Source organism: Jaculus jaculus, chromosome X (genome assembly GCF_020740685.1).
Source record: "Jaculus jaculus isolate mJacJac1 chromosome X, mJacJac1.mat.Y.cur, whole genome shotgun sequence".
NCBI lineage: Eukaryota > Metazoa > Chordata > Mammalia > Rodentia > Dipodidae > Jaculus > Jaculus jaculus.
In genome coordinates, this window is record NC_059125.1 from 51,304,830 (window position 1) to 51,331,808 (window position 26,979).

At 46.9% G+C, this 26,979-nt stretch overlaps 2 protein-coding genes across 3 annotated transcripts in view; one reads left to right on the top strand and one right to left on the bottom strand.

Annotated features, from left to right (window-relative positions):
* Positions 1-3,676, bottom strand: part of Cacna1f (calcium voltage-gated channel subunit alpha1 F) — a 33,560-nt gene extending 29,884 nt beyond the window's left edge. Inside the window, exons 1-4 of the mRNA XM_004670069.2 lie at positions 3,652-3,676; positions 1,610-1,859; positions 481-586; positions 140-279 (exon numbers count right to left, since the gene is read on the bottom strand). Coding sequence (XP_004670126.2) covers positions 140-279; positions 481-586; positions 1,610-1,859; positions 3,652-3,676 — 521 coding nt within the window. The remainder of the gene's footprint in view (positions 1-139; positions 280-480; positions 587-1,609; positions 1,860-3,651) is intronic.
* A 2,844-nt stretch (positions 3,677-6,520) lies between these two features.
* On the top strand, positions 6,521-26,849 carry Ccdc22 (coiled-coil domain containing 22). 2 transcript variants are annotated; one of them, XM_045140099.1, is made up of 17 exons: positions 6,521-6,731; positions 8,592-8,769; positions 13,163-13,295; positions 14,233-14,339; positions 14,464-14,530; positions 14,653-14,792; positions 23,117-23,311; positions 23,848-23,904; positions 23,993-24,112; positions 24,555-24,674; positions 24,761-24,877; positions 24,979-25,080; positions 25,162-25,269; positions 25,526-25,621; positions 25,866-25,925; positions 26,004-26,078; positions 26,478-26,849. In XM_045140099.1, exons 1-17 carry the CDS (start codon positions 6,682-6,684, stop codon positions 26,589-26,591), a joined length of 1,839 nt encoding a protein of 612 aa, XP_044996034.1. In that variant the 5' UTR covers positions 6,521-6,681; the 3' UTR covers positions 26,592-26,849. The 2 variants fall into 2 exon arrangements, with proteins under 2 accessions (XP_044996034.1, XP_004670125.1); XM_004670068.2 differs by having other exon boundaries at positions 6,522-6,731; positions 14,614-14,792.
* Positions 26,850-26,979: the final 130 nt, after the last annotated feature.

Below are 26,979 nucleotides of genomic sequence, written 5' to 3' on the forward strand. Positions count from 1 at the left end.
TCCATCCATCTTCCTGATTCTGGTTCACAAATAGGGGCCGTCTGAAGCAATCACTTCCTGACACCAGAATTTGGTGGGCCTGAAGGTAGTAAGAATGCAAACTAAGATGGGGTGATCCTTCCCCACCAGATGCGCGCACCCCACCACGACAATGATGAAGTCCAGTAGGTTCCAGCCATTGCGGATATAGGCGCTGGGGTGGAGCACCAGCCCATAGGCTACGATCTTGAGCACAGTCTCCACAGTGAAAATGACCAAGAATACATATTCCACCTGCTCCTGGGGGCAGAATGGGACAGGGGCAGGAAGTCAGGGAGTTATTTGAAGATGAGGTCAGAAAAGGTGTCTATAAAGCAAGGGATTGCATAGCTTGGCGTGGGCAGGGGCAAGGTGGGTTCAAGAGGGGTGGAGCTTGGTTTGATGGCTTGGGGTGTGGATCTAATGAAGCTGCAATCTGGCTGGGGATAGGGTGGGCCTCACCAAGTTGTGGTTGGCAGTGTTGGAGTCATCCTCAGGGAAGGGGATGTAGACCCCCAGGGCCACGCAGTTGGCAAAGATGGTCAGCAGGATGAGGATGTCAAAAGGCCTCAGGTGGACACAGTCAAGGACCCTGGTAGAGTGGCCTTGGAACCCTTACATTTTTCTTGGGGTCTTCCCCACCCAATACTGATTCTTGAATTCAAGAAGTCAACCCCCCCCCCACCAGACAAAGGCCTTGACCTTTGACTCCTCCCTCTCAACCATTATCATTCCCAACTCTTGCTTTGATTTTTTCTGAGACAGGGTCTCATGTAGCTCAGGCTGGCCTACTACTTGCTAATTAGCTGAGATGACCTTGAACTTCTGATCCACCTGTCTCTACCTGTCACATTCTGGGATTCCAGGCATGTACTGCCATGCCTGGTTTATGAGGTGCTGGAGATCCAACCCAAGGAGTTTTGCATGCCAAGCAAGTACTACTATTTGAGTTATTTCCTTAGCCCAACTCTTTTTGTCACAGAATCATGCTATGTAGCCTAGTCTGGTCTTGTACTTTCAATCCTCTTGTTTCAGCCTCCCAAGTTTGAGGATTATAGGCATATGCAACTATGCTGGCCTTAGTACTTGACTCTTGACTCCAGTGACCTTTGTCTTGCTGGCCTACCCCTCAAATCAAGTTTTTGATCCTTTCTCTTTTTTTAAAAAATATTTTATTTATATTTATTTATTTGAGAGAGAGAGACAGACAGACAGAGAGAGAGAATGTACCAGGGCCTCCAGCCACTGCAAACGAACTTCAGATGCATGCACCCCTTTGGGCATCTGGTTTACGTGGGTCCTGGGGAATTGAACATGGGTCCTTTGGCTTTGCAGGCAAGTGCCTTAACCACTAAACCATTTCTCCAGCCCCCTTTCTCTTTGTTATTTGCAGTGCTGCAGTTTAAATACAGGGCATCTCATATGCTAAGTAAGCACGCTAGAATTGAACTATATACCCCTAGCCCAGAAATCCTTTTCTTTTATTTGACCCTTGGTCACTGATGTCCTCAGCCTTTCTCTGCTCAAGCCTTGACTTGATCTTTGGTTCTTTGTATCCTATTGATCCTTACCCCTGAGCCTCCCAGGATACTTCCACTCCACGATGCTGATGCAGGATCGTCGAAGGGGATTGGCCAGGGTGAGGCAGAAGAGTGCCCGGGGTGACCGCTGGGCACTGGCTACTGCCACTGTCTTGTGTTTGTTGTGCTGGGTCCTTCGCCTAGGAGTTCCAAGGCCCGATACCCCATTGATATCATCCCCCATGGCTGGAGGTCCAGGACACAGCCCCCATTCAGGACCAGGGCCTGCCCCATTGGCTTGACTGGGCTCTGGGATGGTGTCTGTATGGAGAAACAGAGTCAGGGAGGAGAACTAGGGCAATTATAGCAGCTTTCTGCCTGATGTCATCATTCTTTCTGAAGGAAGGAAGAAAAGCATGCACCATTAGGGAGAGTTGAAGAATGCCTGGGTTTTGGTATGAACAGTAACAATTAGTGTTAGGATTAAGATTAGGGTGGAGTAATATTTGTGGAGGAGTGAAGATGAGTGTGTTCCCAAATAAAGTAGGGTTTGGCTGGACACAGAGCTCCAACCATTATGTTTCAGCTCACAAATGGAGATAAATTTAAGGTTAAATTTGAGTGGTGGATTTTGGGTCAGGGTCAGGTTAGGTTTAAATATAGGGGAGAGTGCAGTTTAGTTGAGACTTAGGGTTAAGGCTGGGTATTTGAACAGGTTGGGACTGGGTTTAGGATCAAGGTTAGGGTCACTTTAGAATAGAATTTGCATGTTGCATTGCAAATTACATTTGCATTTTCAGTGGTTTCTTTCAAGACCCCCACATTGCCTACTGAAGGGCAGTAGCAGGTTTAGAGCCCCAGCTTTGTAGGAAGTCAGCTGTTTCAGTTTAACTTTTGACTTTACCATTTGGAAGCTAAATATTGTCTTAATCAAATTATGCAATCCATCTGAGCCTTAATTTCCTCAGCTGTACAATGGAGATGGTAATATGGTGCCCGCATTGCAGGTGTGTTATGAGGATTAAGTTCATTTGTTCAGTGTTCCAAAGAATGCCTGACATGTGCTATTATTCCCAGCTTGAAGATGAGGAAATTGAGCAAAAGGATTAAGTGACTTGCTGAAGTTGCTGAATCAAGGGTCAGACGCCGATTCAGATGCCAGTGATCTCTCAGCCTAGTACACCATCATCTTGTTCTGTATTCACTTTGTGGGTTTTTTAGAGCACATGTGCATGCGTGTGTTTATGTGTGTGTAGTACCTGTGGTAGTATGGCATGTGTATGTAGAGTGTATGCATGTGTATGCAGGTTCGTGTGCCCTTTGTGCACTTGTGTGGAGGCCAGAGGAGAAAGCTGAGTGTTCTCTTCTGTTGCTCTTCCATATTGTTTGAGTTGGAGTCTCTCTTGAACCCGAAGCTGCTGTTGTCTGTCAGACTAGCTGATTAGCAAGCCCAGTCAGTCTCTTGTCTCTCCCCCTATAGGACTGGGTTTACAGGCTTTGACAAAATAATGTGGGTGCTAGGGATTTAACCCAGGCCCTTATGCTTGTGTTGCAAGCACTTTTATCCACTGAATTATCTCCCCAGCCCCATTTTGTGTTTTTAAAAGAGCCTGTACTATTTCCAGACAGCCAGGAACCACATTCACTAACAGTACTGGAATCTGGTAGAGGGTAGGTCCCTTTTGAGCTCATGGTAAGGTCTGTAACTAGGGTGGGGTTTGATTCTAACTGTGGGGGGTTGTAGTCTGTTGTTGGGGTTTGGATGAAAATTCTGTGTGAGGCTGGATTTTGAGTTAGAGTGGGAGTAGGTGCTAGGATAAGGGTGAGGGTCAGGATTGGGGTTAGGTTTCATTTGGGAACTTAGGCTGTGGATAAGGTTGGGGCCATGGAGAACAAAGTATGGGTTAGGCTCGGTGTCTGGGCTCAGGTGGCTAAGAGGCTCTATTTGGGGATGGCTGGGATGGGGGAAGAGGGTGATCATACTGTGGTCACTAGGAGGCTCTCTGCAGATAGGGTTCAGATGAGCAGTGGTCAGGGAGTAGGTGAGAAGATAAGGATGGAGCAGAGCCGATAGTGGCTCTAAGGGTCTGCAGGGGTGGACAGCTGCTCTCACCTTTCCTGCCTTCGGATTCCGACATCCTCCTCTGGAGATGGAAGGGCCATATGCACACCCCCCTTCCTTCCTCCCCCAGCTTTGGAGAGATTAAGGTCACAGGGCGGGGCAATAACAGTGTTAGTTGGGAAGGTGAACAGGGAGGCAAATGGGACATTTGTAGGCCAGAGCCTGTCAACATAAAAGGCATGGATTAAATATTTACAAAATAGATACCTATATCAAGCAGCCAAAAGCTAAATGATATAATTTCCACTAGTTGCCCTATCTATCTATCTATCTGTCTGTCTGTCTGTCTGTCTGTCTATCTATCATCTATTTAAAAGCCCCAGAAAAGCCAAAGTCAAAATCTTTTGAAAATGAATAAAATGGGATGGCTTGCCATATCTGATATCAAAGCTCATTATAAAGCTACAATAACTGTGCTGGGCATGGTGGTGCATGCCTTTAATCCCAGCACTTGGGAGGCAGAGGTATGAGGATTACCGTGAGTTCAAGGCCACCCTGAGACTATATAGTGAATTCCAAGTCAGCCTGGGCTACCATGAAACCCTTCCTCAAAAAAACAACAAGAAAAAGAAAACCTATGGTAATTGCAAACAGTGACTGGGCATGTAGTTTAGTGGTTGAGCACTTGCTCAACCTTACCATGTGCAAAGCCCTGGGTTCACTCCCTAATGCTAATGAACCACAAGAAAATAAAAAATATTTAAAAATAGTGCAGCTGGGCGTGGTGGCCCATGCCTTTAATCCCAGCATTTGGGAGGCAGAGGTCGGAGGATCATCATGAGTTTGAGGCCACCCTGAGACTACATAGTGAATTCCAGGTCACCCTGGGCCAGAGTGAGACCCGACCTCGAAAACAAAACAAAACAAAAAAAGTAGTGCAAAAATGAATACACCCAGGGATGGTGGTGTATACCTGTAATCCTAACATTCAGAAGATAGAGGCAGGAGGATTGCTAGAAGTTTGAAGTCAGCCTGAGGTACATAGCAAGATGCTATTTCAAAACAATGAAATCCAGAATACAGTTCAGAAACTGAGACGCACACATGTGATTTATGAAAAATGTTGGCAAGCAGGTGGCACATGCCTTTAATCCCAGCATTTGGGAGGCAGAGATAAGAGGATCACTGTGAGTTCAAGGCCAGCCTGAGACTACAGCGTGAGTTCCAGGTTAGCTTGGGCTAGAGTGAAACCTTACCTTAAACACCCCTTAAATGAGTTTTTCAGTAAGTAGTGGTTACATAGATCTTTGCTGTGTTAATATTCTTTGAAATGTGCAAATATATGTAGTATATTAAAGCATTTCTAACTATAATTTAGTCTTCCTTGATTTTCTTTAGATGCAGTCTGTTTCTCTCCTTTTGAAAAATATTTATTTATCCATGAGAGAGATAATGGGCACACCAGGGCCTCTAGCCACTGCAAATGAACTCCAGATGCATGTGTCACCATGTGTCCTGGGAACTGAACCTGGGTTCTTAGGCTTTGCATCCAAGCATCTTTTTAAAAAATATTTTATTTATTTATTTATTCTTTTAAGAGAGAGAGGGCTGGAGAGATGGCTTAGCGGTTAAGCGCTTGCCTATAAAGCCTAAGAACCCCGGTTCGAGGCTCGATTCCCCAGGACCCACGTTAGCCAGATGTACAAGGGGGTGCATGGAGTCCCTGGCGTGTCCATTCTCTCTCTCTCCTCTCTCTTTCTCTCTCTCTCTCTGCCTCTTTCTCTCTCTGTTGCACTCAAATAAATAAGAATAAACAACAACAACAACAAAAAGTTAAAAAAGAGAGAGAGAGAGAAAGAGAAAGAGAGGCAGATAGAGAGAATGGGTGTGCCAGGGCTTCTAGCCACTGCAAATGAACTCCAGACACGTGCACCCTCTTGTGCATCTGGCTTACGTGAGTCCTGGGGAATCGAACCGGGATCCTTAGGCTTTACAGGCAAACACCTTAACTGCTAAGCCATTTCACCAGCCCAAGCATCTTAACCAATATGCCATCTGTGCAGCCCTCTGTCTGTCTCCTTTTGATGCAGAATCTCCCTATGTAACCCAAGCTGGCCTCAAATTCCAGATCCCAATCTCCCAGTTGCTGGGATTACAGGTGTGAGGCACCACACCTGGTTTAGTAATTATTTTTTTAAAATTATTTGTGAGGAGAGAGGAGAGAGACAAAGAGCATATGAATGAATGAATATGGAAGCACAAGGGCCGCTAGCTACTGCAAACGCACTCCAGATGCATGCTCCACTCTGTTAGTGCTACATAGATAGGTACTAGGGATTTGAACCTGGGCCAAACCCAGGCCAGCAGGCATTTCCATGCAAGTACCTTTAACCGCTGAGCCACCTCCCCAGATCAGTTAAAAAAAAAAAAGAACAAACAATCACATAAACATATATATATGTTTATGTGCTTGTTTGTTATATATGAGAGAGAGAGAGGCAGATAGAGAATGGTCCCATCAGGTCCTCCAGCTACTGCAAACGAACTCCAGATGCATGTATCATCTTGGCTTACGTGGGTCTTGGGGAATCGAACCTGGGTTCTTTAGCTTTGCAAGCAAGTACCTTAACTGCTAAGTCATTTCTCCAGCGCCAGTAATTATATTCTAATCCTAGGAAGTAGGTATTATTAATGATCCCATTTTATAGATAAGGAAAACAAGACACAGGACAAGAGAAGCAGTGTACACTTTAGAGCCTAGAAGAAAAATGCTGCCTAAAATGGAGCTATACTCTGCCTTGCCCTCCACTCCCAACAGAGTTCCTCTTTCTTGCGGCTGCAGCTGGAAGAACTACAACTTCCAGAAGCCTTTGCGTGCTCTCAACTGAATGCGCACATTTACACCCCGCCTCCAGGCATCCCGCCGGCGCTTCATTCACTTGCTGAACTACACATCCCAATTGTCCTTGCGAGGCATGTGACTCTGTCTCCCGTGAGCGCGGACAGGGGTTGCTACAGCTGCGCCCTACTTTCTTTGGTTCCCTTGTGGACCCCCACCAACGACTTAGAATCGACTCTGCCATGGAGGAGGCCGACCGAATCCTCATCCATTCCTTGCGTCAGGCCGGCACGTAAGTACACAATGCCCCTTCACCTCCAAGTGCCCACATCCGGGACTCCAAAACCTAGGACCCCTTTCCCCGGGAATCTTAAAACCCGGGACCTTGACACGTAGGACTTCAACTTCTAGGACCCTAAACCTCCCTGCACCTTGACATCAGGAGCCTCACGAACCCTTTGACCCCAAATTTGGTAAACCTAAACTCCAGTACTCAGACCCCTTAGACCTTGCAATTTTGGAGCCTCAAGAACCTGGATCCTGAAATCTATGGTCTTACATGAATACTCAGGGACCCCTGGTATCTGGAAACTCTAAGACACTTGCACTTTGAGTACCAGATAACTTAAAACCTCAAGACCTGGCACTCAGGACCCCTTTGGACTGGGTACTTGAGAATCTTCAAACTAGTTCCTCAAACACCCTGGGCGTTTAAAAATAACAGGACCTTAAATTCTGTCTATACCAGTGCCTGATCTTCCAGACACACAAGAACGCTTCTATTTGAGGGTCCTAAAATTCCTGGATGCCAAATTATAGGGTGTCTGATTTTTGTATTGTTTTAAACCAGAAAGTTTCCAGGAACCCTGTTGAGACTCCTGCAAACCGCAGCCTCCTTGTGTGTAATTTCTTGAAGTCCTAGTAGATCAGTATCTAGGAGTCTCCACCCTACAGATAATATAATGTCTGGGGACCCAGAAATATGGAGGCCATGTGACCTGGGTGTTACCACCCTCCCACACACCTGAAATTTGCGACTTTTAAGCATACGGGGAATTTGAGATTTGTTTTTTGTTGTTTTTCTGAGGTAAGGTCTTGCTCTAGGCCAAATTTACCTGGAACTCATTCTGTATTCCCAGGCTGACCTCGAACTCATGGCACTCCTCTTACCTCTGCCTCCCAAGTGCTGGGATTAAAGGTGTGCGACACCACGCCCAGCCTAATTAGAGATTTTTTTTTCAGAACTCAGCTCATTTCTTTAAAAAAATATTTTTTCTTCAGTTTTTGACACTTTCATACATGTATATATTTTGATCTTATTGCCTGAAATTACCCTTTCTTATCCCCACCTCCTCCTACTAACACCTTTCTCCATTAATCCCCATCTTACTTTCATGCCTTTTTTTTGAAAATGTTTTTTGTTCATTTTTATTTATTTATTTGAGAGTGACAGAGACAGAAAGAGGCAGAGAGAGAGAGAGAGAGAGAGAGAGAGAGAGGGGGGGGGGGGAGGGAGGGAGGGAGGGAGAATGGGTGCGCCAGGGCTTCCAGCCACTGCAAATGAACTCCAGACGTGTGCGCCCCCTTGTGCATCTGGCTAACGTGGGTCCTGGAGAATCGAGCCTCGAACCAGGGTCCTTAGGCTTCACAGGCAAGCACATAATTGCTAAGCCATCTCTCCAGCCCTCATGCCTTTTTTTGACCGAGTTAAATTTGGGTTGCTTGTATGATCATGGGTGGGAGGTTATTTATTGTGGAATGGGCAATTTACCAGTGGCAACACTGTTGATGAGCAATACTTCCCTTTTCTGAGTGACTATTAGCTGTCGTTAGCTACTCTGGGATATGTGGTATCTTCTGAACCCTCCCTCACCCATGATGGAATATTGACAGACTCAATCTTGTCTGAACCCAGATCCCATCTACCATTCTTCTATACAGAGGGCTTAGGTCCTGAAGATTTACCTAGTTTGTTTTCTGAAGGGAAGTCAAAGCCACTAAACAGATCTACAATCCGTTTGAATTTAGGGATCCTCTTCACTCCCACCCAGGTTCTAGGGCTTTCTTTGTCCAGAAGGCTGCATAGCCCAGCCTGACTTCCTGTTTCCTGGCTACCTTTCCTCCCCATTTAGCTTACTGCTTTCTTCTTTAGGGCAGTCCCTCCAGATGTACAGACTCTACGAGCCTTCACTACTGAGCTGGTTGTTGAGGCTGTGGTCCGATGCCTGCGTGTCATCGATCCTGCTGTGGGCTCTGGTCTCAGCCCCTTGCTACCACCAGCTATGTCTGCCAGGTTTCGCCTGGCTATGAGCCTGGCTCAGGCTTGTATGGTGAGTGCCCTCCCAATATGCACGTTGTCTTCATTTTTCATAAAGTCATCAAGCTTTGAAACTCTTGTATTTCTTCTCTGCCTCCTGTTTGTGGCTTAGCGTTCATTAGTGATTACGGCTGCAGGCTGTATGGCCAAATTGTGAGTAGTTCAGACCCTAACACCACCCTTTGCTGTGTGATCCTAATCCTGCTGGGTCTCAGTTTTCTTTTCTGTGAAATGGAGATGATAAAAGTAAGATTGTGAAGATTGAATAAGCTGTTCCAGTTTACATATGGACTGCTTCTAGCTCCCACACGTTTAGCATCAAGACCCTCCCACCTAGTATTCATTTATTTATTTATCAGAGCCTTGGAAAGGCCTTGATTGGATCACATACTCTTTTTTAAAATTTTTTTTTATTTATTTGAGAGAGAGAGAGAGAAAAAAAAAAGAGGTAGGTAGGCAAGGAGGGAGGGAGAGAGAGAGAGAGAGAAAATGGTGCACCAGGACCTTTAACTACTGCACATAAACTCCAGACACATGTGCCACCTTGTGCATCTGGCTTACATGGGTACTGGCGAATTGAACCTGGGTCCTTAGGCTTCATTGGCAAGTACCTTAACCACAAAGCCATCTCTACAGCCCAGGTCACATGTTATTATTTTTTTTTTTATTTTTCGAGGTAGGGTCCCACTCTAGCTCAGGCTAACCTGGAATTCACTCTGTAGTCTTAGGGTGGCCTTGAACTCATGGCGATCCCCCTACCTCTGCCTCCCAAGTGCTGGGATTAAAAGCATGCACCACCATGCCTGGCTATATATTCTTTTTTTTAAAAGATTTATTTTATTTATTTGAGAGTGACAGACAGAGAAAGAGGCAGAGAGAGAGAAAGAGAATGGGTGCACCAGGGCTTCCAGCTACTGCAAATGAACTGCAGATGCATGTGCCACCTTGTGCATCTGGCTTATGTGGGTACTGGGGAATTGAGTCTTGAACTGGGGTCCTTAGGCTTCACAAGCAAGCACTGAACCGCTAAGCCATCTCTCCAGCCCTGGCTACATATTCTTAAACTAAGCACTGCATGCTCTGATTAGCCCTGGCCAGATCACATGATCATCCTATAGGCTGTGGCTGTTCTTTCCTATGGAATTGGAGAGTGGATGGTTACCCAAAAGAAATTATGTTGGTCAAGGAAAAAAAAAAATCCTCTTTGTTGCTACATTCCCCCATGCAGTCACACATATCCTCCCTCTCATAAAAATTCCAAAATGTCTCTGATAGATCAGATGAAGTATCTCTCCAGTGAAGCACTTAACCCTCCCCAGCTCAGAGTTATCTTGTTACTGAGACATACTGTAGAATGGACAACTTACCAGGACTTGAAGTGCTGTCATTTCTTCTCAAAAATATTTATTTACTTATTTGAGAGAGAGAGAGCACGAGGTAAAGAGGCATATAGAGCGAAAGGGTGCCAGGGCCTCTAGCCACTGCAATGAACAGTCTCTAGACGCCTGTACCACCTTGTGCATCTGGCTTTATGTGGGTACTAGGGAATTGAACCAGGATCCTTAGGCTTTGCAGGCAAGCACCTTAGCCATTGAGCCATTACTCCAGCCTGAGTATTGTCATTTCTTGTGGTTTGGGGGCCTTTTGACTTTGGGCCAGTCTCTTAACGTTTTTGGTTCTGTGTCTGCCTGTGTAGAGTGGGTGTGAGAATTTCACCTACTGTAGGTTGCTGTGAGAATTAAAAATGTGTTAAGGGGTCAGTTTCAGAGTGTGGGTTTGCACGCATGAGGGCCTGGGTTTAATCCCCAGTATGCAAAACCAGTAATTGTGTTATTGCTGGGTTAGCATAATCAGGTTACTGAAATTCCAGTAGCCCTGCCTAAAGAGTGAATGTAGACACGCCTAGCATACCCAGTAAGTCAATGGTAGCAGAGGGACAATAGAGTAATACTTGTGAAAACTTCCATTTACACAAAGAGGACAAGATGGACACAGCCATTGACCTTGGACCAATGCTTACGCAGTTTTTGTCTTTGAGCAGTAGCTTAGCTCAGCCCATTACCATCAAGCTTGCTTAGCTGTCAGGAGCTCTCACATTATTTTGTCTGGGGCTCTTTGTGGCCTCATGAAGTAGGCCATCTGTCCCTGGTCTGGGGTTGTATCCTGGAGGGTGGCATGCTAAAAGCGAAGTTAGTTAAGTCTTCTGTTGTGTGTGGAGAGTGCATAGTGGGAAATGCCAGAGTGGTGGGGGTGAGTTTTTCCTTGAGCCTCTGTTCTTCCCTTTTCAGTGTTGTCCACTACTGAGAGGTGTTTTTTGGTTTTTTGGTTTTTTTTAGTGTCAAGGGATATATGTGATTGGCCCAGCAGCTGTGGTTTGCCAACAGCAGGCAGAAACTGTTTCTTATTCAGCATTGCGTATTCTTGTGTCTTCCTGTGTATATGCCCTGTGTCTGGTACCCATTTCTGCACCTAAGCCACCTCAGTGTTTCGGTTGTCTGTCTCTCTATACATAGCACTCCTGGACCCAGTTTCCATATCAGTCACAATTCTTTGATTGCCGATGTCAGATAAAACCCCAAGTAAAGCAGCATAAGACCAAGTAGTTTTCATACTTTTTGACCATGATTTTCTAAAATAAATACATTTCATTTTACACTTTGACCCAGAATACATGTACACATGTAATAATGATGGGTTTTGAGTGTATACTCCATGTCAGGCACTATGGTTATATGCTGATAACTCATTTACTCATTTGTCATGAGGTATGTACTTTTCTGCGTAGGTACTTTTGTTATCCTTTTTATTTTCAGATGAAGAAAATGCAGCACAGGGAAGTTAAGTAATTGGCCTGAGGTCACACATTCACGCATTTGGTAAAATGCAGAGCTTGGATTTGAATCCAGGAAGTTTGCTCTCAGGGTCTTTATAACTGTGAGCCAATAGCAACCCTGGCAGAGTAAACTTTGCCTTCTTCCTAGGCCTACTTTCTGGCCCTACCCAAAACTCTTGGGAGTCCTTTCTTTCTGAGCTATTGAGTTGCTGGATTTTTTTTTTTGCCTGTTTTATATATTATTACTATTACTATTACTACTACTATTATTATTATTTGTGGTACTGGGGATTGAACCCAGGGCTTTGTTCATGTGAGACAAGTGCTTTTCTACTGATCCACATCCCCGGTCTTTCTGTTTTTGTTTTTTTTTTTGTTGTTGTTGTTTTGTTTTCTGAGGTAGGGTCTTGCCCTAGCTCAGGCTGACCTGGAATTCACTATGTAGTCATAGGCTGGCCTTGAACTCACAGCTATCCTCCTACCTCTGTCTCTGGAGAGCTGGGATTAAAGGCTTGCACCACCATGCCTGGCTTGGTTTTTTTTTTTTTTTGGTAAGTGTGTGTAGATGTGCATGTGCATGTATGTAGAAGCCAAAGGTTGATGTTGGGTGTGTTCCTTGATTGCTCTCCACGTTGCTGAGACAAGGTCTGTCTCTTGCACACTGAGTTTGCTAATTCTGATGGTTTAGCTAGCCAATTTCTCCCAGGGATCACTTGTCTCCAACTCCTGGGATTATGTATGTGCTGGGGACTGGAACTCAGTCCTCATGCTTGTATAGCAAGTGCCTTACTAAGCCATCTCCCCAAGCACCTTAACCATTGAGCCTTCCTCTCTCTTCCTCTTCCTGTGTTTTAGGGACTCTATATATGATAGGTAGGATCACGGTTTTCCTGTGATATCGATTTATCCTTGCTCTTTTTTTAAATTTTGCGAGGTAGGGTTTCACTGTAGTCCAGGCTGACCTGGAATTCACTATGTAGTCTCAGGGTGGCCTCGAACTCACGATTATCCTCCTTATCTCTGCCTCCCAGTGCTGGGATTAAAGGCGTGTGCCACCATGCCTGGTTTATCATTGCTGTTTTGACTCTGCTTTACATATATATTTATTATGCTTTTTCGAGGTAGGGTCTCATTCTAGCTCAGGCTGACCTGGAATTTACTATGTAGACTCAAGGTGGCCTAAAACTCACAGAAATCCTCTTATCTTGACCTCCCAAGTACTGGGATTAAAGATGTGTGCCACCATGCCTGACTTTATATCTTTAACTGGTATTTTCTTTTCATGTGGGCAGAAATCCCACCTTTTCTTTTGTGACCTCTGGATTTTGAGTCATAGTTAGCAAGGCCTAACTTTACTTTCTTGTTCTCTGTAGCTTTGACTGTAATGGTTCTGTGGCTGTCCCCAGGGCCTTGGGGAGGCAGAAGAAAGTTTGAGAGGATGGTCACTGGTGGGAATGTGAGCAGCTGTGGTAGTCCCAGGCCCAAAGAGCAGGAGGATTCTACATAGCTGGCTTGTGACAACCTGCCTCCTACCCCTGGCATCATCACCTGATTAATACTTGATAATCCTCAGGACCTGGGCTATCCCTTGGAACTTGGCTATCAGAACTTCCTCTATCCCAGTGAGCCTGACCTCCGTGACCTGCTCCTCTTCTTGGCTGAACGGCTGCCCACTGATGCCTCTGAGGATTCAGACCAGCCCGCAGGTAAAAGGCTTCGGGTGGGTGGGAGAATGGAGTGTGTTCCTAAGATGATGGAAGCTGAGAGAGGTAGCAACAAGGTTGGCAGGTAGGATAGGAGTGTGTCATCAGGAGAATTCTGTGGAAGTATTAGAAGTCAGGGAGGGGATGGATATAAGGCAGTTGGCATGAGGCTGGGGACTGGGTTCCCCAACTCACTTCCTATATTCTCCACTCAACACAGGGGCATTCTTGGTCCCTAAATGCATAAGGCACACTTTAGTCTCAGGGCCTTTGCGTTCCCTGTATTATTCCTTCCCCAGATCTCCTCCTAGTCAACTTCCTAAACTCTGTGGGTTCTGATTTGTTGTTACTTCAGGAAGCTCCTCCTCTGACTGCTGTAGAACATTTCAGACCCTTTGTAGCCGCCTTTCTTCTTATTATTTTTTAAATATTTTATTTTTATATTTATTACAGTGAGAGAATGAGAATGGGTGTGCCAGGGCTTCTAGCCACTGCAAATGAACTCTAGACGCATGTGCCACTATTAGCATCTGGCTTATGTGGGGCCTGAAGAATCAAACTTGGGTCCTTAGGCTTCGCACGCATGTGCCTTAACCACTAAGCCATTTCTCCAGCCCAGCAGTCTTTCTTCTCTCTCTTTCTCATCACTCAAGTAGTCTGGAAGGTTCTAATGGTCTGTTCATGAGATTGCTCCTCTATAAGTTTGTTGCCTTCATGAAGATGGGGCTTTGATTACTTTATTTCCTGAGTGTCCAGCCCAGTAACTGATAATAAGTTTGTGCTCATTATGTGTCTATTTAATGGCTGACTGTGAAAATGGTAGTTGGATTTATTTGCATCTTTAGGGGAGGGTTTGGGAGCCATGGCTGGCTTAACAGAGTATGTACTTTCAGATTTGTGTCATGTCACCTGATGATCACTCCTTCCCTACTCCCCATAGGTGACTCGGCTATTCTCCGCAGGGCCATTGGGAGTCAAATCAGAGACCAGCTGGCCCTGCCCTGGGTCCCACTTTTCCTACGCACTCCCAAGCTGCAGCGCCTCCAGGTGGGACCCCTATCTCAGGTCCATCTGCACTTGTTCCCTCCTTGTCTTCCTTTTATTGCTCATGTTGTTGGTACCCTCCTGGCAGTGATTCGTCCTGGAGGCTCTGACTGTCTTTTCCTCATAGGGCTCAGCCTTCCAGCAGCCATTCCGCTTCAGCAAGCTGGTCCTGCCTGAACTAAATTCCAAAGGAGGTGAGTTTGCAGCTGTGCGGATTCAAGGGGAGGAGTGGGGATGTAGGTGATGTTGAGATGGCTGACTCTGTTCCTGCCTCCAGAGGCACGGGAGTTCCAGGCGAGTCCTCTCCTCCTGCCAGTCCCCACACAGGTGTCCCAGCCTGTGGGGAGGGCGGCCTCGCTCCTTGAACACCATGCTATCCAGCTCTGCCAGAATGTGGACCAGGACCACCAAGGGGACAAGGATTGGGTGCGCCGGGCACCCCGCCTCCTACCCCAGGTATAGCCAGTGTTCATCTTTGCTGCCGAGGCTTCTACTCCTAGCTCCTGGTGGCTCTGGTTTTGTCTCCCGTGGGTCCTATGCCCCTCACCTTTCCCCGCCCTGCCACTCTCTTCATCACTTCTTCTCTGTGTACACCTGCCCAGCTCTCCACCTGAAAGAATGATCAGAAAGACTGTGAACCAGGGGAAAAGTCTACATCCCTCCTCAAGGCCTTGTTTCCTTTTCTGAAAAATAGCACAAACACAGGTGATCCTGGGCAATTGTTATTGACTGTGTTCTTCCCTGTCTGTGTGCCTTCTTCCTCACCCTGGGTCTTTTTGCTTTTTCTGTCTCTGTGCTGCAGTGATGCTCAGTTTCTGACCCTAAGGTTCTGCATGGTCTCTTTCTGCCACTCTCTTCTCTGGTTTTGCTGCCCTCTTTATTCCTTTTCTTTTCTTTTCTTTTCTCTTCTTTTTTTTTCTTTCGAGATAGGGTGTCACTCTAGCTTGGGCTGACCTGGAACTCACTAGGTAGTCTCAGGGTGGCCTCGAACTCATGGCAATTTTCCTAATCTGCCTCCTGAGTGCTGGGATTAAAAGCGTGCACCACCACGCCTGGCTCTTTTCTTTCTTACTTTTTTTTTTTTTTTTTTTTGGTTTTTCAAGGTCTGGCTCTAGCTCAGGCTGACGTGGAATTCACTATATAGTCTCAGGGTGGCCTTGAACCCATGATGATCCTCCTTCCTCTGCCCCTCAAGTGCTGGAATTAAAGGCATGCACCAAAACGCCCAGCTTCTTTTTTTTTTTTTTTGATGACTTAGTTTATCTTTTTATTGTAATTATTATTATTATTATTATTATTATTTTTATCAGAGAGAGAGAGAGTATGTGTGTGTGAAAGAGAGAGAATTGCCATGCCAGGGCCTCCAGCCACTGTAATAGAGCTCCAGTTGTATGTGCCATCTTGTGTGCATGTGCAATCTTGGGCACATGCCTCACCTTGTGCTCCTGGCTCATGTGGAACTTGGAGAGTCAAACATGAGTCCTTAGGCTTTGCAGGCAAGTGCCTTAACCTCAAAGCCATCTCTCCCGCCCTAGTTTATCTTGGTTTCTTGAGGTAGGGTTTCCCTGATCTGTGGAATTCACTGTGTAATCTAAGGGTGGCCTCAAACTCACAATGATCCTCCTACCTCTGCCTCCCAAGTGCTAGGATTAAAGAAATTTAGTTTTTCTTTCAATCCCATCATTGCTTTGGCCTTATCAGTGTAAATGTCAATAGGTTTAAAAAAATACAGCCCTAAATAAGCCAGGTATAATGGTGGATGCCTTTAATCCCAGCTCTCTGGAGGCAGAGGTAGGAGGATTGCTGTGACCTGGGACTACAGAGTATTCCAGGTCAGCCTGGACTGTGAGACCCTATGTTCACTAAACAAACAACTCTTAAATCATGCCAGCATTATTTTGAAAATAGATTTGATTGAAGGTTTCCTTAAACAGGTCAGAAGACACACTGGGAACAACAGCTTCCTGTTTGGTTTTTTAATAAACGCATTTTCTTCAAAGAAATCAAAATTGCCCTGTTGCACTTAACAATTGTGATGACTAAGTTGTTGCACACCAACAGAGAATAACTAGTTCAATGTAGGAGCTTTCAACAAAGACATGGTGTATCTCAGTTTAGAGTACCTGCTTACATGCACAAAGCCTTATATTGTATCCTCAGCACCAAAAATACAAACAAAAACATATTAACATGACCTTTCTATTCCAGCGTCATGTTTTCTTTTCTATATTAAAAACGTTTTTACTGACAGCTTCCATAATTATAGATAATAAACCATGATAATTCCCTCCCTACCCTCACTTTCTCCTTCACAAATCCATCTTTCATCAGATCCCCTGCCCCTCTCAATTAGTCTGTCTTTTATTTGTTTGTTTTCTTTTTTGGTTTTTCAAGGTAGGGTTTCACTCTAGCCCATTTTGACCTGGAATTCACTATATAGTCTCAGGGTGGCCTTGAACTCACAGCGATTCTCCTACCTCAGCCTCCTGAGTGCTCGGATTAAAGGCGTGTACTACCGCACCAGGCTTAGCCTGTCTTTTATTTTGATGTCATCCTCTTTTCCTCTTATTATGAAGATCTTGTGTACTTAGGGCCAGGCACTGTGAAATCATGGATATCCAGGCAAAGGACCTCTAGACCCATGTACCTCCTTGTGCATCTGGCTTTCATAGGTACTGGGGAATCAAACTTGGGTTGCTAGGCTTCACAGGCAAGTGCCTTAATTGCCAAGCCATCTCTTTACCTCCTCTGACTCTGTTTTTGAGGTAGGGTCTCACTCCCAGCCCAGGTTGACCTGAAACTTAATCTGTAACTCAGGCTGACTTTGAACTCATTGTGATCCTCTTATCTCAACCTCTCCAATTGCTGTGATTAAAGGAGTGTACCACCACACATTCGGCTCATGATTGTTTTTCCAGCCTCTTTTTTTTTAAAGTATTTATTTATTTGAGAGAGAGAGAGAGAATGGGTGTGCCGGGGCCTCCAGCCACTGCAAACAAACTCCAGATGCGTGTACCACCTTGGACATCTGGCCTTCATGGATACTGGGGAATCGAACCTGGGCCCTTCGGCTTCATAGACGTGCCTTAACAGCTAAGCCATCTCTCTAGCACATCTTTAAAATATATATATATATATATTTTGCAAGAGAGGGGAGGAGAGGGAGAAGGAGAGAGAGAGAGTGCAAGAGAGAGAGAGCGAGAATGGGCATGCTGGGGCCTCTTGACACTGTTAACAAACTCCAGACTCATCTGGCTTTATGTGGGTACTGGAGTATCAAACTGAGGCTGTCAGGCTTTTCATTTGCTGAACTATCTCTCTATCCCTCTCCACTTCTTTTTATCTCCTCAATTCTTTCTTTTTAAAATATCTTTAGTTTATTATTTGTTTGAGAGAGAGAAAGGCAGGTAGAGAGGGAATGGTGTACCAGGGTCTGTAGCCACTGCAAATGAACTCCAGATGCATGTGCCACCTTGTACATCTGGGTACTGGGGAGCTGAACTCGAGTCTTTAGGCTTTGCAGGCAAGTACCTTAACCGCTGAGCCATCTCTCCAACCATATCTCCTCATTTCTGTGCTGCATCTCCTCTCCTTCTGTCCCCTCTTGCTGTTTGCCTACTTCTTCAGCTGCCCCTCCCTCTCCTCTCCTGTATCCATCTTCCCATCTGTCTTCTCTTCCTATTTTCCTCTTTCCATCTCTGTAGTTTAGGGTCTCTCTCTGTCTGCCTTTGCTTCTTTGGTTGCTATTTCTCTCACTTCTCTTTTCTCTCTTTCCCTTCTTTCCTTCATCTCTCTGGTTTGTTTGGGGGGAGTGGTTGAGTTAGGCTCTCACTATGTAGCCCAGGCTATCCTTGAACTTGTAATCCCTTTACGCCTGCCTCCCAAGTGTTGGGACAACAGGTATGCACCATCATACCCAGCTACGCTTGCGCGCGCTCCCTCTCTCCCTCTCCCTCCCTCTCTCTCTCTCTCTCTTCTTTCAAGGTAGAGAGTCTTGCTCTAGCCCAGGCTAACGTGGAATTCACTATGTAGTTTCAGGGTAGACTTGAACTCATGGCAGCCCTCCTACCCCTGCCTCCTGAGTGCTGGGATTAAAGGTGTGTGCCACACCTGGCTATTTTATGTTATTATTATATTTTGTTTTTTGATTTTTTTAGAGTAGGGTCTCACTCTAGCCCAGGCTGACCTGGAATTACTATGTAGTTTCAGGGTAGCCTTGAAATCAAAGTGATCATCCTACTTCTGTCTCTCAAGTCCTGGGATTAAAGACCTGTGCCAACACACCTAGCTATTTTATGTTATTTAAAAATTTTTTTAAATCTTTTCTTAATACTTTATATTTATATATTTATTTATTTGACAGAGAAAGAGCGAGAGAGATGGAATGGGCAATTCAGGGCCTCCAGCCACTGCAAATGAACTCCAGACGTGTGTCCCCTCGTGCATCTGACTAATGTGGGTCCTGGGGAATTGAACCTGGGTCCTTTGGCTTTGCAGGCAAACAACTTAACTGCTAAGCCATCCCTCCAGCCCTGTTTTTAACATTTTTATTTATTTCTTTTTTTTTTAATTTTTTTAATTTTTTATTTATTTGAGATAGACAGACACAGAGAGAAAGGCAGATAGAGGGAGAGAGAGAATGGGCGCGCCAGGGCTTCCAGCCTCTGCAAACGAACTCCAGACGTGTGCGCCCCCTTGTGCATCTGGCTAACGTGGGACCTGGGGAACCAAGCCTCGAACCGGGGTCCTTAGGCTTCACAGGCAAGCGCTTAACTGCTAAGCCATCTCTCCAGCCCTTATTTATTTATTTCTAAGTAGAGAGAGGAGAGAGGAAATGGGCATGCCTGGGCTTCTTTGCCACTGTAAACAACTCCAGTTGCATGCACCATTTTGGCCATCTGGCATTACATGAGTATTCAGGAACTGAACTTGGGCCAGCAAGATTTGTTTGTTTGTTTGTTTGTTTTGGTTTTTCGAGGTAGGGTCTCACTCTGGTCCAGGCTGACCTGGAATTAACTCTGTCATCTCAGGGTGGCCTCGAACTCACGGAGATCCTCCTAACCCTGCCTCCCAAGTGCTGGGATTAAAGGCGTGCGCCACCACACCCGGCGGCCAGCAAGATTTGAAGAAAGAATCTTTAACTACTGAGCTGTCTCCTGAGCCCTCTTTTATATTACCATTGTTTATTTATTTGTTTATGTTTTTTTTTTTTTTTTTGCGGTAGTCTCACTCTAGCCCAGGTTGACCTGGAATTCACTATGTAGTCTCAGGGTGGGTTCCAACTCATGATGATCCTTCTACATCTGCCTCCCGAGTGCTGGGATTAAGGGCGTGTGCCACCACGTCCTCCCTCCTATTCTTTTATAAATTTATTTTTTATTGACAATTTCCGTAATTATAGACAATAACTCATGGTAATTCCCTCCCTACCCCCACTTTCCCCTTTGAAACTTCACTCTCGATCATATCTCCTCCCCCTCTCAGTCAGTCTCTCTTATATTTTGATGTCATGATCTTTTCCTCTTATTGTTGTGTAGGCAATATCAGGCACTGTGAGGTCATGGATATCCAGGCCATTTTGTGTCTGGAAGTGTTGTATGGAGTCCCACCCTTCCTTTGGCTCTTACATTCTTTTTTATTTTTATTTTTTGGTTTTTCGAGGTAGGGTCTTACTCTAGCCCAGGCTGACCTGGAATTCACTATGGAGTCTCAGGGTGGCCTCGAACTCATAGCGATCCTCCTACCTCTGCCTCCCAAGTGCTGGGATTAAAGGCGTGCGCCACCACGCCCGGCGGCTCTTACATTCTTATTGCTACCTCTTCCGCAATGGACTCTGAGCCTTGGACGTTGTGATAGAGATATTGCAGTATTGAGCATTCCTCTGTCATTTCTTCTCAGCACCATGGTGCCTTCTGAGTCATCCCAAGGTCACTGACATCTGAAAAGAGAAGGTTCTCTAACCAAAAATGAGAGTAGCATTAATATATGGGTATGAACATTAAGAGAAGTGCTTACTGGGTAGTTCGGTGAGCACAGTATATGCATTTAGCCAGATACCAGAAGACGTTACACTCCTAGGGCTCATGACTACCCCAGTTGTAGGTTTTCAGTATCAGGGATATATTCCCTCCCATGGAGCCAGCCTCAAGTCCAATTAGAGGGCAGTTGGTTTTCCCCCATAACAGACTTACCACTATTGTACCTATTGGTACATTTGGCCTGGTTGGCCAAATATAAGGCTTGCAGTGTCCACTGTTGAGTATCTTCACTGGTGATTTCTCTCCCTCCCATTGAACTGCGTGCAACATAGATTTTTTCATCTTTCTGTCAGTTGGTTTACGTGGAGGAGGTTTTCAGCTCAGCTCCAGCAGGATTTCTCATTGGCCTTGCAGCCCAAGTATGTGGAGTCTTCAGCAACAGGGTCTTACCATCCATTCCTGGTGGGAAACCAAGAGCCTTGGCAATAGCCTCCCTGGAAAGCATCCCATCCCTGCCACTGAAAAATTTCTAGTAACAAACTATGGCTTCTGAGTGTTCCATTGTCCCAAAAAGTAGGTTTCCATATGACTTATTTATATCCTCTTAGATTTTGATTAGCCCTCCCTCCACCTTTCCTTTACTCAGTCTCTTCCCCTGACCTCACTTAGGCCTTTTTACCCCCCTTAATCTGTTCTACTTACATATATACAATACCATCCTATTAAGTCCCCCCTCCCTTTCTATTCCCTTTACATACCCTTTTTTTGTTGATTTTTCAAGGTAGGGTCTCACTGTAGCCCAGGCTGACCTGGAATTCACTATGTAGTCTCAGGATGGCCTCAAACTCACGGTGATACTCCTACCCCTGCGTCCCGAGTGCTGGGATTAAAGGCATGCACCACCATACCCAGCTTCATTCTATTTTTGACATTTTTATTTATTTGAGAGGGACAAAGCCAGAGGAAGACAAAAGAAAGAGAGTATGGGCGTACTTCCTGCCATTGCAAGCTTTAGACACAGGTGCCCACTTGTATATCTTCCTTTATGTGGGTACTGGGGAATTGAATCCAGGCCAGCAGACTTTGCAGGCAAGTGCCTTTAACCTCTGAGGCATCTCTCCAGCCCTCTTTAATATATTTGTTTTTTTTAAATATCTTTATTTATTTAAGAGAGTGAAAAAGGAAGAGGCAGATAGAGAGAGAGAGAGAATGGACACACCAGGGCCTCTAGCCACTACAAATGAATTCCAGATGCATGCAACACCGTGTACATCTGGCTTACATGGGTAGTGGGGAATCAAACCTGGGTCCTTAGGCTTTGCAGGTAAACACCTTAACTGCTATGCCATCTCTCCAGCCCCCTGTTATTTTATGTTATCATTATTCATTTGTGTACATTTATTTGCATGCACGTGTGTAAATGTCAGGGTCTCTTGCCACTGCAAACAAATGCCCATTCTGCTTTATGTGAGTGACTGGAGAATTGAACCAAGCTGGCAGGATTTGCAAGCAGGCACCTTCAATCACTGAGCCATCTTCCTGAGCCCCCCCCACCCCTTGAAACATTTTGTGATGCTTTATTTACTTATTTAGTATTTTGTTTGTTTTTTTTGATGTAGGGTCTCACTCTGGCTCCGGCTGACCTGGAATTCACTATGTAGTCTCAGGGTGGCCTTGAACTCATGGTGATCTTCCTACCTCTGCCTCTCAAGGGCTGGGATTAAAGGCATGCATCACCACACCTGGCTACTTATTTAGTTTTTGCATGTGTTTTTGTAAGATGACTCCCAGGTGTTATCTTCAGGAACACCACCCTCAGCTACCATGTCTGGAATTTTATTAATTGAAGTTATTTTTCTGGAATTTTTTGGTTACTGGGAATTCAACTCACTTTCTCAAGGTTTGTGAGGCAAGCACTTTACCCACTGAGCTATCTCCCCAGCCCCTGTGTATCTTTTTTGTTTGTTTAGTTGGTTGGTTTTTCAAGGTAGGGTCTCACTCTAGCCCAGGCTGACCTGATATTTACTATAGTCCCAGGTTGGCCTTAAACTCAAAGCAGTCCTCCTGCCTCTGCCTCCCAAGCGCTGAGATTAAAGGTGTGCACCCCCATGCCCACCTCACAGTGGTATTTTTGTTGTTTTTTTTTTTCGAGGCAGGGTCCTCCTCTAGTCCAGTATAGCCTAAAATTCACTATAGCCCAGGTTGGTCTTGAATTCATAGTGATCCTCCTGCCTCAGCCTCCTCCATGCTAGGGTTACAGGTGTGAGCCCCTACACTGTGATATAATTTCATCACCAACTACTTAAAACTGTGTCTCTTCACTCACAAGGCCTTTTTTGGTGCAACTACAGTGCCATTTTCATATCTATTGAAATTAACAATGACTTATTAGTACTACGTAACACTGAATTCATGATCTGATTTACCCAGTTGTCTTGAAACTGTCTCTGTCTTTTCTCTCCCTCATTTCTCTTTCTCTTCAGCTCTGTTCCTTTCTTGCCTGGCACCTTTGGTTTGTCTCTGCTTTGTCCACACAGTTTTTCTGTGTCTCTCTCTGCTCTGGGGGGCTGGGCTTCTCCTTCTTCCCAAATTGTTCTGCAGAGTAGACCGTGAGTGTATGAGTAAGTGTGGGGAAGAGGCGTCTCTCTGTCTTCAGGGTGATTCTAGGCCCCTGGGGGAGGGGTCTGCCTTGATGGGAAAGCTGGTGGTATAAGTGACTTGTTATAGGGCTTCTGGAAGAGGCAGGGCCCTGGAGACCAGCAGGCCTCCACACTCTCCAGTTCCCTTGCCTGTTCTTTCCAGGAGGATCCTCGGGCTCCACGGCAGCGGCTACGGAAGCAGCTGGCCGAGCATCTACGCCAAAGCTGGGGCCCACTTGGGGCCCCCACACATGGCCGAGACCTGGGAGATCTGCTGCAGGCCTGGGGTGCTGGGACCAAGACTGGTACTCCCAAAGGCTCCCGCTTCACGCATTCAGAGAAGTTCACCTTCCATCTGGTGGGTGGGCCTGATGGGATAGACACAGTGTGCTGATGGGGTGTGGCTGGCTTGGGAGGAGTGCTTTAGGTATAAACACTATCATTATCCATGCAGGGTCCCATGTGCTCATTGAGCAGGCCATACCCTACTGGGGGAGGGTTCTCAGAGGGCCCCCTTATCTTCTTAGGACAACAATGGAGAAAGGGCAGATAGGTAGGAACCATGTAAAGGTATGTGGCACTCCTGCCACAAACCCTACCTTTTCCCAAGCACTTTCCTTTGGGTACATCTTTTTTCCTCAGACATCCAGAAGCACCTCTGTCCTTCTCATGGCAATGTTGAGAAAGCAGGCCAGGGAGGTTTCCCCATGGCCATTCATTGTAGTCTGAGGTTGCAGATGGTGCCTTTAATCCTCCCATAGTCACAGCCTGACAGCAGTCAGCAGTTGAGGGAGCATGGGTACAGTGCTCAGGGGTGCTTTGGGGTTTTGAAGCTGGACCATGAATGGAAAGGCCTTCTGCAATTGCCAGGATGCCCCTCTCCTCAATCTCTAGGAGCCCCAGGCAGCACAGGTGGCAGACATACCAGCTACCTCCCAGAAGCCTGAACAGGTAAGCAGAGTCTTGGTGGGGCAGGGGCTGGGCCATTGCCTGTCTGCTAGGCCTGACATCTTCACCTTGGCTGGCCTTTGCCTCACAGGACATGCGGGCAGCTCAAGAACAGGAGCTAGAGTCCCTTCGGGAGCAGCTGGCAGGTGTGAACCACAACATTGAAGAAGTTGAAGCGGACATGAAGATCTTGGGAATCAGCCTTGTGCAGGTGAGAAGCTGGGGGAAGGGATTAGGCTGGGTCAGGTCGGAAGTAAGGAGGCTGAGAGGTGCTCTCTAGAGGCCTGTAGATGCCAGCATGGTTTGTGGGGGACACTGGGGATTGATGAGGAAAATTGGTGAGGCAAAGGGAATGGGTAGGTTGGGACTTGGTGGACCTATAGGGGTTTGAGGTGCTTGTGGGTATCCGTCAGGTCCTGTATGCAGACATGAGGGTCTGTGGGCATCAGGCACAATGAGTCTATATAAGCAGGGGTCTGTGGGGGTCTTCGGGGCTCCTGATTCTCAGTGTGGAGCTGGAGAGTCAGAGAGGCCTGTAGGTAGTAGAGACCATGGAGTCATCAGTGAGACCTCAGGCTGAGCCATGGCCATGTGGACTCATGGGGGATTGGGGGCTCTGGCGTGTGACTGGAGCTGGACTGCCGGTGTGCCAGGTGGAGACCGAGTGTCGGCAGAGTGAGCTCAGCATGGCTGAGCAGAAGCAGGCTCTGCGCCTGAAGAGCCGGGCGGTGGAACTGCTGCCTGATGGGGCTGCCAACCTTGCCAAGCTGCAGGTAGGTCAGGGCTGAGATCAGAGCTGGGCTGAGAGGGGTGGGGTGATGGCCCAGCCTGTATGACATGTTACCCTGACTTATGTCAGTTCGTGGTGGAGTGCAGTGCCCAGCGGGTCATCCAACTATCAGGTCAGTGGGAGAAACACCGAGTCATGCTTCTTGCTGAGTACCGCCACCTCCGAAAGCTCCAGGATTGCAGGGAGGTAGGTTGTGGGGTTCTGGGTTCTGAGTGCAGGTGTGCTGCCTCCCTATGGGGTTGTCCCAGAGCTCTGCTCATTGTCCTCTGCCTGTGGGTTCCTGGCAGCTGGAATCTTCTCGACGGCTGGCAGAAATCCAGGAGCTACATCAGAGTGTTCGGGCAGCTGTGGAAGAGGCCCGCCGGAAGGAGGAGGTCTATAAGCAGCTGGTAAGGCTTGTTTGAGGATGCTGGGTGGCAAGGATGCTGAGGTGCAGGGGCTGTAGGAATACTTGATGTGTCCCTGCCTAGGTTTCAGAGCTGGAGGCTCTGCCAAGAGATGTCTCCCGGCTGGCCTACACTCAGCGCATCCTGGAGATTGTGGGCAACATCCGGAAGCAGAAGGAAGAGATCACTAAGGTGTGTCATTGTGGTGCTAGTAGGTGGGTCATGTGGGCAGACAGGCATATGGTGGCCACACAGGAACTATATGGTCTTTGATAGGCAGAACTGTCCAGCCATACCCCAACACAGAATACTCATATACAGTCTACCCCAGTTATCCTGACACAGTGACGCAGGCCCTGAATGGATGGCAGTGCAGGCATATGTGTTCCGTCCCTAGCCAGTCCCCCTGCCCCAGACATGGGCTCATGGCCACTCTGGTGTCTGCCAGATCTTGTCTGACACGAAGGAGCTTCAGAAGGAAATTAACTCCCTCTCTGGGAAGCTGGACCGGACGTTTGCGGTGACTGATGAACTCGTGTTCAAGGTGTGAGGCAGGCCAGCCTGATGGGAAGGGGTGGGGCTGGGCTGTTGCCAGCCCATCTGCCTATGGGCTAGCTTGGCCTGGGCCCTCTGTGAGCCCTGTAAGCACACTGCTGCTTGGGCCTGGCCCTGCTCCCTGGGTGGTGAAGGTAGAGGGGTAGAAGATAGTGGCTTTATGGGGGCATGGAGGTGGTGGGAAAGGTGGAGGTGGCCTGTTGATATCTTCAAGGTTCCCTCTGCCTGGTCAGGATGCCAAGAAGGATGATGCTGTTCGGAAGGCCTATAAGTATCTAGCTGCCCTGCATGAGGTGAGGGTAGCCACATGCCTTGGGGGTGGCTGTGGAGGGCTAGCATGGGTGCAAGCCTTGTGCTCTTGCTGTCCACAGAACTGCAGTCAGCTCATTCAGACAATTGAGGACACAGGCACTATCATGCGGGAAGTTCGAGACCTTGAGGAACAGGTGAGGCTTGAGGCTGGTTGGGGGAAGCAAGCCAGACCAGGGGACAGCTTCTTACTTTATGCTGAGAAGCTTTGAGACCAAACAGTCTATGGCTAGAGGCTCAGCTCTGGCCCATAGTGCCTACTGTGCCTAGGACCTGGGATTGGCCGATGGCCTCCTTTGTGCCCCAGCTTCTATCCTGCAGATCCTCATGCTTGCCTCCCAGAGCCCATGGAAAAGGCTATGCTTTGAGACTGCTTTAGGCATGGGAGGAACATGTGTAGAGTCTTGGCTATGGGAAGGAACAGGCCACCATTGCAGGGGGCACGAGGGGTGCAGAGTGGCTGCAGTGGAAGGGCAGTCAGTAGGAGCTGGGAAGGCCCTACATGTGCTGAGGGTGAGTGCATCATGTTGCCTTAGATCGAGACGGAGATGGGCAAGAAGACCCTCAGCAACCTGGAGAAGATCTGTGAGGACTACAGAGCCCTTCGCCAGGAGAATGCTGGCCTCCTGGTCCGGGTCCGGGAGGCCTGAGGAACCCTGAGGGAGGCCCCTTGGTTACAGGCAGGGATTTGGGGTGCTGGATGTGGTGTTTTAGCACTTGCTCTATGTTTTTTCCTCAGTTTGCCATCCAGTTCCTTCTACTATGGCCTTAGACCTGGTCGCTTACCCACCTGGCCCCAACCCTGATAGGGGTGATTGTTTAGCATGTTAGGGCTCAACTGCAATTTATTGGGTGGGCACTGGGGACTGGGGACTTTGGATGCCAAATAAAGGAGAAATTCTTCTGTAGTACAGGCTGACACATGGATTGGGGTTCAGGGTAGGGGAGTGGGTTGGGTTGTAAGACATGGGGTACATCTTGGCAAGTCAGTGTGTATTGATGGGATTGGGAGACACTGAGATTCTGTGTATATGAGAT

Bases quoted from the DNA above. Each gene is read 5' to 3' on its own strand.
- Ccdc22 (XM_004670068.2), top strand. From the start codon at position 6,682: ATGGAGGAGGCCGACCGAATCCTCATCCATTCCTTGCGTCAGGCCGGC. The intron at 14,793-23,116 runs GTATAGCCAGTG...TGTTCTTTCCAG, and splicing joins CACCCCGCCTCCTACCCCAG to GAGGATCCTCGGGCTCCACG. The intron at 25,270-25,525 runs GTGTGTCATTGT...GGTGTCTGCCAG, and splicing joins AGAAGGAAGAGATCACTAAG to ATCTTGTCTGACACGAAGGA.